Source organism: Schistosoma mansoni, chromosome 6, assembly GCF_000237925.1.
Source record: "Schistosoma mansoni strain Puerto Rico chromosome 6, complete genome".
Taxonomy (NCBI): Eukaryota; Metazoa; Platyhelminthes; class Trematoda; order Strigeidida; family Schistosomatidae; genus Schistosoma; species Schistosoma mansoni.
In genome coordinates, this window is record NC_031500.1 from 13,246,026 (window position 1) to 13,259,684 (window position 13,659).

At 33.6% G+C, this 13,659-nt stretch overlaps 1 protein-coding gene across 1 annotated transcript in view; it reads left to right on the top strand.

Annotated features, from left to right (window-relative positions):
* Positions 1-13,659, top strand: part of Smp_156220 (putative receptor tyrosine phosphatase type r2a) — a gene marked incomplete at both ends in the record, with an annotated part of 60,104 nt that overhangs the window by 32,994 nt on the left and 13,451 nt on the right. Inside the window, 3 exons of the mRNA XM_018798319.1 lie at positions 443-669; positions 4,825-4,988; positions 10,992-11,530. Coding sequence (XP_018653273.1) covers positions 443-669; positions 4,825-4,988; positions 10,992-11,530 — 930 coding nt within the window. The remainder of the gene's footprint in view (positions 1-442; positions 670-4,824; positions 4,989-10,991; positions 11,531-13,659) is intronic.

A 13,659-nucleotide genomic window follows, 5' to 3' on the forward strand; every position in this document is an offset into this window, starting at 1 on the left:
ACAAAGAGCGAAGCAGGCGGTACACAATTAATTTAAAATAGTTATGGGATAGTGAATCACACAGCAATAGTTAATAGGTTCATCGGAAGCTTACCATTATGGGAATATGAAACTGTAACGGTGTAGTTACCTACTAGCTATAAAATTAGAATCTGTGAATCAATCGTAATAGTTACACTTTTTTTACATTTGCTTCACTACAGAAGTGATATTATTTGTTTAATTTAAACCATAAACGTTTTGGAAAACCTGGAAGCGTTGAACGTCCGTTTCGTCTTATTATGAGACTCCTTAGCAGTGGGCATCCAGGTTTTCCATTGTGGTCTATCTTCAATTGACTCATGATTTCAACTCTATATAAAGATTTACTGTTTCAGTTAATCATTGTGGTATTTTCACTCTTTTTCTTATTTTGTTTTATTCAATCTTTAAAAATTTTTAGGCTCCATTACCAAATACATTTGACCATTTTTGGACAATGATATGGGAACAAAATACAAATGTTATTGTAATGCTTAGTAAACTTATTGAATTAGGACAAATGAAATGTGATCAATATTGGCCAAATAATGGAACATTACACTTTTCTGATAAATTAATTGTAACACATTTAGAAACTAATGAATTAGCTAATTATGTAATACGTTGTTTTGAATTGAGAAAAGATAAGTAAGTATCATTATTGTTATGGTTTTAGGCCTTTTTTTATACATTTAAACTATTCGAATCAAGAATGATATTGTTTTTTTATATAGAATAGATGGATATTAGTTAACAGAGGAATCCATGATGCACATTTATAATCATGTTTAGCATTGGTTCAGTCAGTCACTCAGCTACAACGTAGGACCAGGCACATATATGCATCGGTCCAAGTTGCCATACCTCGTTAGCACAACAAAATGACCATTGGTTAGTCTGATGTATTTATCATACCCTAGTGTTGATGTTCATATTGAAATTCGAACTGAGTAAATTTCGATCCAAATGCCTTATACGTCATTAACTGAACTATTGAATTCAGACAATTGTCAACTTGTTGATGTATAGAGTTTACATGAACATTAGTGATGGTTTAATTTACCCTATTGTTAATATTCAGTATGGAATTTGGATCAGTTTTTTTGTGGTGAGAATATTCTCGATATCACCGTGTCATTGTAACTTTTTTGTTTCTACAGCTAGCAGCAAATAGTATTCAAGATTAATTATGATAAATACATTGTATCCTTTGAACAAGTTATTAGCTATCAGTGTAGTGAACAAAACACGACTGGGGACAATCGAATGTAGTGAAGCACAAATTACAGACTATCTCACTAAATTCTGTTAACCATACAGCAAACAGTTAATTTGCAAAATAACAATCAATTGTCTCAATCTTCATTGTTCCTTCTATAAATATCAATCCATCTTCTCTAATTCCATTGTTCTTTCATTTTCCTACCAATTGCACTTCATTTCAATTCTTTCCTTATCGGTCTTCTAGCAAAATACATTCTATGTCTGACCATCACCATATACTACTTATATGGATATAAGTGAACCACACTACATCAGGATTGAGTAGCTCAATGAATAGTGTATTGAGACTTGTTGGTTTCAAGTTCTTATTCAACTAACAAATGCTAAACAGAACAAGATTCATTTTGTGAATTCCACTATCACCTACATACCATATTTATATTCATAAAATATGATTTATAGTTTAATAAATCATTTCAAATCTAAGTCAACAGATAAACAAACAAAAAAAAGATTATTTTTTGTCAACTTTTTGTTGACCTTTAAAAATCTTGCCAAAAAAACAAGCGAGTTGAATAATAATTGTATTAAAATAGTTAACATACCATAAATAATCACTCGCTGGCTCGCACCCACCCACACACATACACACACTCGCACATACACATTCACTTAAACAAACAAACAAACAACAATTACAAATATTTTTGTTTATAATATTCATGTTTATTTTATTTCATGATCTAGATTGTTAAAAGGGAAACAAAAACAGAATGGTACAACAGAAAAAAGAAAGGAACTACCTAAATAATCTCCATTACAATGTATTAATGATCATGATTGACAACAATCTAATGTTATCAGAAGAGGTTTTTTTGTGGAGATTTAGTATTTTCATGGTTGAAATCATGAGTCAATTGAAGCTAGACCACCAGGGAAAACCTGGAAGTACTAGATGGCCGTTTCGTCCTATTAAGAGACTCCTCAACAGTACGCACCAACGACCTCGCCTCGCGAGATTCAAACTCAGGACCTACCAGTCTCGCGCCAGAGCACTTAACCGATAGACCACTGAGCCAGCCGGCATCAGATGGTGTTTATGTTTAACTCCAACCTTCCCTGGTGATCTAGCTTCAATATCAGTGGACATCAGTAGTACATACCACATTTTACTGACAAACTAATCAAATTCAAGATAGCACCTCTTGGATTATTGGGAAAGCGTTTATATATTCTCGTTGATACTAAAGACTACTAATTGATCAATCAACTTTTAAAACATTTGCTTCCTAAGTGAACTGCTTTGATATTGTCAGATATTTTTAAGTATTAAACGTAATTATACAATTCAGTAACTATCTAGCTCAGGAGATAATGCATTGCCTATTTATTTTACAAGTTACTGATGGTTGCCAAATAAAATATACTTTCACCTCATCATTGATCATTTGGTATATTTATTATTCGAGGTTCAAAAATAGTAAGAATGAATATGAAAATAAATACATTGGCTTCACTTCTAACCGAATTTCGGGCTGATGATATCGTTTAGAAGGACAATGAAATCTCCATGACCAGACCATCCAGCTCAAAGAACAAAACCCCATCAAAATCATCCACCCGAGCTACAAAGCTTCTCCACATTGACTTTATACCAATATACAAAAAGTTATTATAATACAAAACAAATCTATAAATTAATCTGAATGTACAATGTTCAATGTCTGGAGGTAGTCATTAGGAAATACCACTTGATTTAGACAATGTGCTGGTTGTCATCTATCAACAAATTGTACCTATAAAATTGAGAGAACTAATGTTCTCTGTAAGCTTTAAACCTGTATCACCTAGCATCATGATTTAAACGATGACACTGAACAATTAAGAGCACTATTGACCACTTGTAAGACTGTGATGCTTTTTACAATTGATTGGTCACTAAGTACAGACTTGTGTTGTATTTGTCTAGTCCTAATAATGAAGGTTGACTCCTATCGATTAGCTTATAGTTTGGCTACTAGTCTGAGTGACTCAATATCACTTGCACTATGTTTAAATGTTTGTTGGTGGAAGGAATTTAACATGAGACTCTAATTGATCTAGGCCTCTTACGAGTTGACACTCATCAACAAAGTGTACCTGTAATCTTGAAACAATTGATGCTTCTTGTGTGATTTGAACCCATTTAAATAGAAAATGTGATCAGCGGTAAAGACTTAGACAAATATAACTTTAGTCAGTGCTGAGTGATCGTTTAACGATCAGGCATTATTTTCATGATTAATACTTTATAAAATTAGGATATCGTTTTTACAGAAAAAAGTATAAGTTTCTAATTTATAATTGGTATTGTAGTGAACAAGAACACGAGTGGGAACAATCGAATGTAGTGAAGCACAAATTACAAACTATCTTACTTAGATCTGATAACCATACAGTAGTAAACAGTTAATTTGCAAAATAACAATTGATTGTCTCAATTTTCACTGTCCCTTCTGTAAATATCAATCCATCTTCTCTAATTTCATTGTTTATGCATTTTCCTACCAATTGCGCTTCATTTTAGTTCTTTCCTTATCGGTCTTCTACCAAAATACATTCTATGTCTGACCATCACCATAAACTACTTATAAGGATATAAGTAGACAACACCACAGTATTACTAACTGACTTTCAAGCAGAGATTGTAATGCTTCCTTCATAAAATTGATTGTTCTAATGTGACAGGCTGGTATTTTTGCCTTAAGAGAAATTTTAGTTGTATGGTTACTATTTCTAATAACTAAGGACGCGCCTAGTTCTATAACGGTCATGCAACATTGATATAATTTTTTCATTGTTGTAAGATGCAATTAGGAAATCCATCTATTGGTGTCTTGTGAACTAAATTAGACATTAAGAGGGCTTTAGTTAGTAAGCCGAAGATCTACTACTAAATGATTAGATAATTGCGAATATAACTGTCTAACAGAATGTTAGTGGAGGCTGGAACAGCTCAATGGTAACGTCTTGGATTTTGAAACGGAATGATATGGGTTAGAATTTCACAAGGAGGACCATTTTCCCCAAAATCACAGACAAGTCTTCCTTACGTGTACTAAAATATCAATAGACCTAGATCAGTAAGAGTATTTTTGTCGAATACATTCAACCACCCAATACGAATAAATATGATAGATTTCATTTAGTCTGATCAGTGTTAATTTTGTGTAAGTTCCGATTATGAAATTACACATTTTATGCTTCTTGCAGCACGAACTTATTAGGTATATAGAAGTAAACTGGTTCTTGGTAATGTTTACTTCCAAATGACTGTATGAAAGTTAAGTGAACATACTAATTGATTGTTGATTTATAAACGAATATCAGTATGGGGTTGTGGTGATTATTGAGTATCAATGAAATCTTCACAGTTGAAATGATGAGTCAATTGAAGCTAGACCACCATGGAAAACCTGGAAACACTGGACGGCCGTTTTGTCCTACACAGTATTCGTTAATATTAATGCTTTATAAACATAATAAAATCTGTTTTCTTAATCGCTTCTCTTTATTTCATTTGATTTTTGTTTTTCTCAGGGAACATAGAAAAATTTGGCATTTACAATATACAAGTTGGCCAGATCAAGAAGTGTCAACTTATCCTACTGTATTCTTAATGTTTCTTCGACGTGTTGGTACACTTACACCGAACGATTGTGGTCCAATTGTTGTACATTGTTCATCAGGAACTGGTAGAACAGGTAAGAAAGATATTGATTAGCTTTATACTACTGATATACTAAACATGATAATGATGATAATAAAGATCATAATCTATTAAAAATAACTTTAGAAATGAACATTTTGGCAAGATGATAATTTATAGACGAACTGTGAACGATACTAAAGTGATGACTGGCAAACTTCAACCACTTAATATTGTCAACATGTGGTTAGAAATTAAAATGAGGAATTGGAAACTAGAGTTGGAGGTAGTATATCTAACTGTCTCTAATCTAAATATAACTAATTGGTCCATGAATTATAAGTCCCGATGAGTAACTGATTTACTGATAAGATCCAGCAGTTTCCCTTGTTTTTCATTCGAACGTTGTTAACTTAATAACGGCTTTTATTATGAAAGATGTTTAACTCAAGAACTTTAAAAGAAAATGAGGAATCAAAGTATAACATTATTGTTTTGATGAAGTGTTCAGTATGTTACAGTAAAGTACTTTTCAAGTAGCATCGATAGTTTGATGGTAGATAGATTCTGATGTCACTTTATTTGCATGTAAGTTCGATACATAGAAATCATAATGTATTAACTAACTGCGGATAATCGACATGAAGCTGCACCTAGTCTATATCTTGTACTACTAAAAAGTTATCACTATGGAGTGTTCACAATTTTGATGGGATTGACGCTCCATGTGTGATCCAACCTCTACTCGCTTAGTGTCTAGGTAAATGTTTCTAGTAAATTATGGTCTCGATTAGCGGTGATACAGACGGATTTCTATTCAATACTAAGACAAAGACAAAAATTTCTTTAAAGAAAAACGTTTTAGTCGTATCATGTACATGTGCATAAGTTGATTTTTTAATATTATTACTTTAACGACTCAATTTCATTTACCATTTTTTTGGCTGGAAATTTTGTCTGGTTTCATTGATACTCCATGTTTTAAGATTTTCACCAATCGTTATTAGTAGGTATTTGAGCTATTCTATAGTTGAAAGACGAAGCTGAATCTTGATCAGTCTTCTTTAACATACGTACATCCTGTATATTCCGTTAAAAAGATTAATTATTATATGGGTTCAATAGCTCAATAAATAAAAGCATTGGGTTCTTGAAGTTAAAATTACCAAGTTCAAATCCCAATGTAAATATCAAAACTAGGAAAACCTACCTACATTCAGCTAACGAATCTGCGATACGATTTACCGAACATCCTGAATCCCACCTCAAATCACAAACGGCTTATTTAAATTGCTCACAATCTTTGAAATTGTCTTTCTTAATTATTGGAAAACATTTTTCTAAAATTATATAACATAAGGAAAGATAGATATTGGCTAGCAGTGGAATCCAAAACGCGCATTTCATCCTATTTTGGACTCGTCAACTGCATGTACCTGCATCTCAGAGTTGATGTCCACTCTGGGACTCGAACTTAGTACCGTTCGCTTCAAACGCCATCACGTTATCCACTCAGCTACAGAGTCCTGATAGCCACTTGCTGGTACGATGGGGTGAAGTCTAAATTCACTTGGTATTACAAGGCGCACAGTATGCACATATGCCCAATAAGAGACTGAACAAATGCAGTTATAAACATCAATGGAAAGATTCAAACAAACAATACCAAGTGAATTATATAATACGTTTGTAATTCCGACTCACAAATCTATATAAAATCAATATTTATGGTTATTTCATCGAAAACCATTGAAACACTTTTTGAAAACTTATATTCCTCATAACACTAACCTATCAAAACCAAGATACACCTAATATCCAACCTAACAATTGTTAATATGGAATTCTTGCATTATAAAGTTCTTATCATAACTGTTAATGTATATATACGAACAACATCAAAGCATCTCTTAAAGAGCTTTATATATATATATATATATATATATATATATATATATATATATATATGCATCTGCTGCATCGTTTTCCATGCCTTTTATATAGCGTATGGCAGCTGCAAATTGCGAAATGAATTCTAGTTGACGAATTTCGCGTGGACTGTATTTATCATGGTTTTGCATCAAGGATTTAGTTAGCGGCTTGTGATCAGTAAATATTGTAAAACAATTGCCTTCTAACATATACCGGAAGTGTTTGATTGCTAAATAGACGGCCAACAGTTCTCTACTGAACGTGTTATATTTTGTTTGAGTCGCATTTAGCTTTTTTGAGAAAAATGATAGGGGTTGCCATTGTTGATTGACGCGTTGCTGAAGTACAGCACCTACCGCTACATTAGAGGCGTCGGTCATTACTGCTAAAGGTGCGTTAACCTTCCGTGGGACCAGCAATGCCTCAGTGCTTAATGCGTTTTTCAGCTGCTCGAAAGCTTGAATTGCTTGCGGTGTCATCATTAGTGATTTGGCGCGTCCCCTTAATAAATCTGTTAGCGGTTTCGCTATGTCAGCACATTTCGGAATAAAACGTCGACAAAAGTTGATCATTCCAAGGAAACGTCGTAGTTTCTTGAAGGAATCAGGTAAGGGGTAATTTTTAATGATTTGTGTTTCCTCAGGAACCGGTCTAATACCTTGATTGTCGAGTAAGTGGCCTAAAAAGGTGAGGGATTGCTTTCCAAACTCGCACTTGTCGAGATTGACTGTTAACCCATACTCGTTTAGCTTCTCAAAAAGCAATTTTAGATGAGTTGGATGTTCGTTTTCGTCTTTGCTGGCGATAAGTAAGTCATCTATGTAGGCATATGCAAACGGTAAGCCACGTACGACTTGGTCAATAAAACGTTGGAAATTCTGTGCAGCATTCTTCAATCCAAAAGGCATGCGAACGAATTCGTATAACCCAAATGGGGTAGTGATGGCTGTTTTAGGAACATCATCCGGGTGAATTGGGATGTGATGGTAGGCACGGACGAGGTCAACCTTTGAAAAAATCTTTGTATCAGATAGACTGTGAGTAAAGTCGCGTAAGTGTGGAAGCGGATATCTATCTGGTATAGTCCTGCTGTTAAGAGCTCTGTAATCGCCACAAGGTCTAATCTCAGAAGAGTTTTTCTTAGGTACCATATGTAGCGGTGATGCCCATGGACTATCGGAGGGGCGTATGATACCCAACTCTATCATTTTGTTGAACTCATTCTTTGCGAGAGCCAGACGCGAGGGGTCATGGCGTGTTGGACGTGCAAATACCACTACTAGCCACTATCCATCTTTGCTTACTGGGAAAAAAAAATTGTTTTCAGAAAAATTTATTCCCTATATGTTTTGGTATTTGTTTATAATAATTACAATTAAGATTAAATAATAATAATTGCGTGATTAATTTATGGTTTTGAATTAATCCAAAATGAATTATTTAATTTTTTCGAGATTGAATGATTACGTAATTTCATTTGTTACATGGTTAACCACCTTCATTAAGATAACAATAATAATAATAATAGTAAAACATACTACTAACAAGTGTTTGTGGGCGGTCGTACAAACGAAAATGAAATTTTTCGCCACTATATATAAATATAGGCTCATTTATATTTATAAACGCCTAATTGTTTCCTGCACACATTCAGTAAAAAAATCGGTCCCATCGAGTACCTTTTTTCGTTGTTGTTGTTGTTGTTGCTTTTAACCAAAATGTTTCCATCTATAAATGGACGAGATTAATTTGTATTTTGCTTGATTAATGCGATTAAGGAAAGTAAATTTCATCATTCATTTACATAATTACATTCTATATATATATGAGTGATATGTATAATTTGAATGATTGAGTAGATGTATCAACATCACAGAGTACATTCAAAAGCATTTTGATCATATTTACGACAGGTAATTGGCACACTATACAATATGGTCCATAAACATAATAATACCAGACACACAGTAATGGTATAGTGCGGTCTACTTATATCCATATAAGTAGTATATGGTGATGGTCAGACATAGAATGTATTTTGCTAGAAGACCGATAAGTAAAGAAGTAAAATGAAGTGCAATTGGTAGGAAAATGTAAGAACAATGGAATTAGAGAAGATGGATTGATATTTATAGAAGGAACGGTGATGATTGAGACAATCAATTGTTATTTTGCAAATTAACTGTTTGCTGTATGGTTAACAGAATTTAGTGAGATAGTTTGTAATTTGTGCTGAAATATATTCGATTGTCTTCAACCGGTTTTTTGTTCACTACAATGGAATGTACAGGTTCTACTGCATTTGGATTTTACAAATTTGAACTGCTAGTATAATGTCTGAACTAAAGTAATCTTTAGAGGCTAGTATTTAAAATTCATTTTTCGTACTTATGGCAGCTATCGTGGTAAATGTGTTCTAAGTTTTTAAATGATGAAAAATTACTCAGTATAATTGCATACTGAAGTCAATTTATTCTACAAGATTAGTACACACATTATTTTAAATGACATGAAGTACTCCTTCCTCTTAGTTAGCATACACCAATATGAAGTATTTTGAACTGTGTAAAGTACTTTTATTCTCTGTGAGATTCGAACATGCGTCACTTAGTGTCTCAGTGAGTGATTTTACCATTCAGTTATTCGGGCTATGATTTTAGTCACTACTCAGTGTCGAATAAATTTCGAAATATACAAACATAGATATCCGGAACAGTAAATTCTAACATACATATTTATATAAATCTGAAGGTCTTAGTAGGGAAACATCTTGTATGTACTACTCATAATTAGTTACCTGGTAATCTAAATGGTCCAAGTGGATAACTTTTTATTTGAAAGTATTAAACGTCCCTTTATATGTAGTTTTCTATTTGTTATCAAAGTCATTTCTTATGTAAATTATTCACTGTTAAGCTCTGTGATTATTGTTTTCATTATTAACCGATATTCAATGAAGAGTTATTGAAAACTAAAAACAATTAGATTACTATGCTGTTCTAGTTTGAAATTTCATATCAGTGTATGTTCAATGTCTAGAGGAAAGCATAGAAAACTCTATATTATCAAGTCAGAATTCAAAACTTAACATTCTCTTACTACAGTCAATATTTAGCGTTGTACAAACGTTAACTATATTTACTGATACATCATTATCAGAAGGGGTTTTGTGGAGAATTTAGTCCTGGGTTCGACTCCCGCTAGGCGGGATCGTGGATGCGCACTTCTGAGGAGTCCCATAATAGGACAAAACGGCCATCCAGTGCTTCCAGGTTTTCCATGGTGGTCTAGCTTCAATTAACTCATGATCTCAACTCTATAAAATGATACATCATTGTTAAATATTGAATTTGGTTGACTCCACAGCTTTTTGAGGTTTCATGAACATTAGGTAATTTATTAGAAGTATCCAAATGATCACTTCAAAACAATAAATTAAATGTATCCCTTTTTTACAATTGTATTCAAAGACTTTCATAGTTTAATTTACAGACCAATCTCAGTCGAACAACCATTGAAAGCTAAGAAGCATTAAAAGGCAGTTTTCATCCTTAAATGTGACTCTTCCTTAATGCACGACAACTGAGTCCAGTACCTTTAGCGCCATCAGTCAGTTCTTAACCTTTAGGTCACTGAACCTGAATTCAATGACTTCAATGGATTCTACCCCTTGTATAGGCTTGGATTCTCACTTGTAAATGGTATCATACTAGGACGAAATATCTGTACATTGGAAGGGGATTTGTGGAGATTTCAGTATTTTTCAAAGTTGAAATCATGAGTCAATTGAAGCTAGACCACCATGGAAAACCTGGAAGCACTGGACGGCCGTTTCGTTCTATTACGGGACTCCTCAGCAGTGTGCATCCACGACACCTGGCTCGAGACTGCTAGGTCCTGGGTTCGAATCTCGCGAGTGCGGGGCCGTGGATGCGCACTGCTGAGGAGTCCCATAAATCTGTACATTGTCTATTATTCTTCTTCAGTATTTGTCTAACTAAGATCAGTCCACGATGTTGACTATGAAATTCAACTATCTCCACTAGCCCTATATTGTATTAATAGTATTTTATTTATGAAATCAAAATATTCTTTCACATCATATCCTTATTGTTTATTTATTTAGGTGTTTATATAGCAATTAATATATTACTGGAACGTATGAAAAATGAATCACTAATTGATATATTTGGTCTAGTGAATCAATTACGTTTACAACGTAATTATATGATTGAAACACAAGAACAATATCAATTTATATATACAGCATTACTTGAATCAATTACAGATGGTAATACAGAAGTATCTGCACGTAATCTATATACACATATACAACATCTATCTATATTACAAACTACTAACACTACTATAAGTAGTACAAATGATTATATGAGTAATTTTAACAATCCATTAACAACAACGATTACACCAACAACAACATCAACGAATACTTTAAACGATCTATCTAACAATACAACAACAACGAATTCATTAGGTCTAACTGGTTTTCAGCTTGAATTTCGTAAAATTAATAAATTATCACCTAATATAACTTTAACATTGAATTGTATTCAATCAAAAACTGGTTTTGTGAATTATACACCACCAGGAAGTCCTATACATGGTTATAAATTAAGTGTATCATGTGATGTAGCTAAACGAAGTGTAAGTTTGAGTGATATTAGTTAATGTTTTGTGAAGATTGGTTGTTTTTTAATTTGTAAGATATATTAATTAGAGGTTGACCCGAACGGAGGTAGAATTGAATATTAGGGAGCAGTAGACAGATACTTTGTTTTAGTATAAGAAGTTATCATTAAAGAATTTCAGTTATGTTGGCAATGGAACAGATTCTATCCAAATCAATAGATGATCATTATGCTATATGGCTTAATAATTGAAGTTAAAGTTGTACTTTTTGACTGTGCTTCACTAACTCTAATAGTTTGTCAGAACTAATACTATGACAATACTTGTTGGTTACTTAATAAGAGACAATCACACACAGAAAGTCTAATACCAGTATGAATAAAGTGCAAAACTCAATAATTCAAATAGTAAAGTACTTAATTAATTTCAGTAGTTGAGATTATGAGTCAATTGAAGCTAGACCATTATGGAAAACCTCGAAACATTGGACGGCCGTTTCGTCCTTTGTGGAAATCCTCAGCAGTACATATCCACGATTCCGCCTCGTGAGATTCGAACCCAGGACCTATCAGTTTCGCACACGAGCACTTAACCTCTACAACACTGAGCCGGCCGGCATCCAATGGTGTTAATTTCTAACCTCAACCGATCCACGAAATTGAGCGACACATCCACCATTGTCTTCAGTGAGTTACTATCTCACAACAGACCTGGTTTAACTCCACTGGTCACTGCTTCTCATTAGAACTCCAGGAAATACCTCTTGAATCTATTCACTAGTGAGCATATGTTGAATAATATCAGAAAGAGGATGTATTTTCTAAAACTGACTTCAAAATTTCAGTTCATTAACATCATTAGATGCCTTTCGGCTCAGTGTTCTAGAGGTCAGGCGCTCACCGGTGAGACTGATAGGTCCTGGGTTCGAATCTCACGACGCGGGATCGTGGACGCGCACTGCTGAGGAGTCCCACAATAAGACGAAACGACCGTCCAGTGCTTCCAGGTTTTCCATGGTAGTCTAGCTTTAATTGACTCATGAATTCAACTATCAGATAAGTGTTTGTCTGTTCTAAATTGCGTATACTATAATCAATGTTATTATAATTCCAAATGACTTTCAAGAGTTCAGCAAATTATTATTATTATCATTATTAGTTTATCAGGGTTTAAGGAGATCACTGAATTTGATAGTTTATATCATGGACTGACCGGAATTAAACAACCAGTAAAAATACAAAATCACTGGATATCTGTTTCTTTTTAATACAGGATTCTTTAACAATGAGCATTGATGTTTACACCGAAGATCAAACCGAAAACATTTAGTTCTTCATTGTATCGTATAGCCATCTTAAAATGTTATTAATGATTAAATACTTCATACTTAGCATAGATGAACTCTACTAGTCAAACCTCAGTAGAATTCATGAAAATTACCTCTAAAATTTATTTGCCAATGAGCATAAGGTAATTATTATTACCATAAATGCAGTTTGTAGAGACCAATAGATTGATCTTAAATAAATATTATTGTTTTTATGTTTTATCTACAAATAAAATAGATGACAATTTAAGAATAAAGAAAACAGAATAACGAGTAAAGCAAAGATGGATCGTGGCTAGCAGTGGAATCCAGTTTGACGCGTGTTCCGTCCTATTTGGGATTTATCAGCTGAATGTACCTACATCTGAGTTGATGTTCACTATGAGACTCGAACCCAATACCGTTCACTTCAAACGCCATCACAATATGCACTCAGCTACTGAGTCATGATAGCCACTTGCTTGTGCAATGGGGTGAAGCTTAAATTCATCTGGTGTTGTTTACTTGTACCTTCCCATTGTTATTTATGATGAAACGCGCATCCTGGATTCCACTTCTAGCCATTATCCATCTTTGCTTATAAAGCTTGTGATTTCAGGCACTATCCAGGTAGTCCTCATAGGATGTATATATGCCAACAAGAAACTGATCAATTGCAGTCCTAAATAACAACGGGAAGATACAAGTTAACACCATTAAGTGAATTTAATAACGAGTAAAGTTTTTTTAAAAAAGGTCAGTATAAATAAAAGTTAGATATCTATGTACTGATAATGATAAGTCCATTTCCACATACATCTTACCTTAGTAACAATGA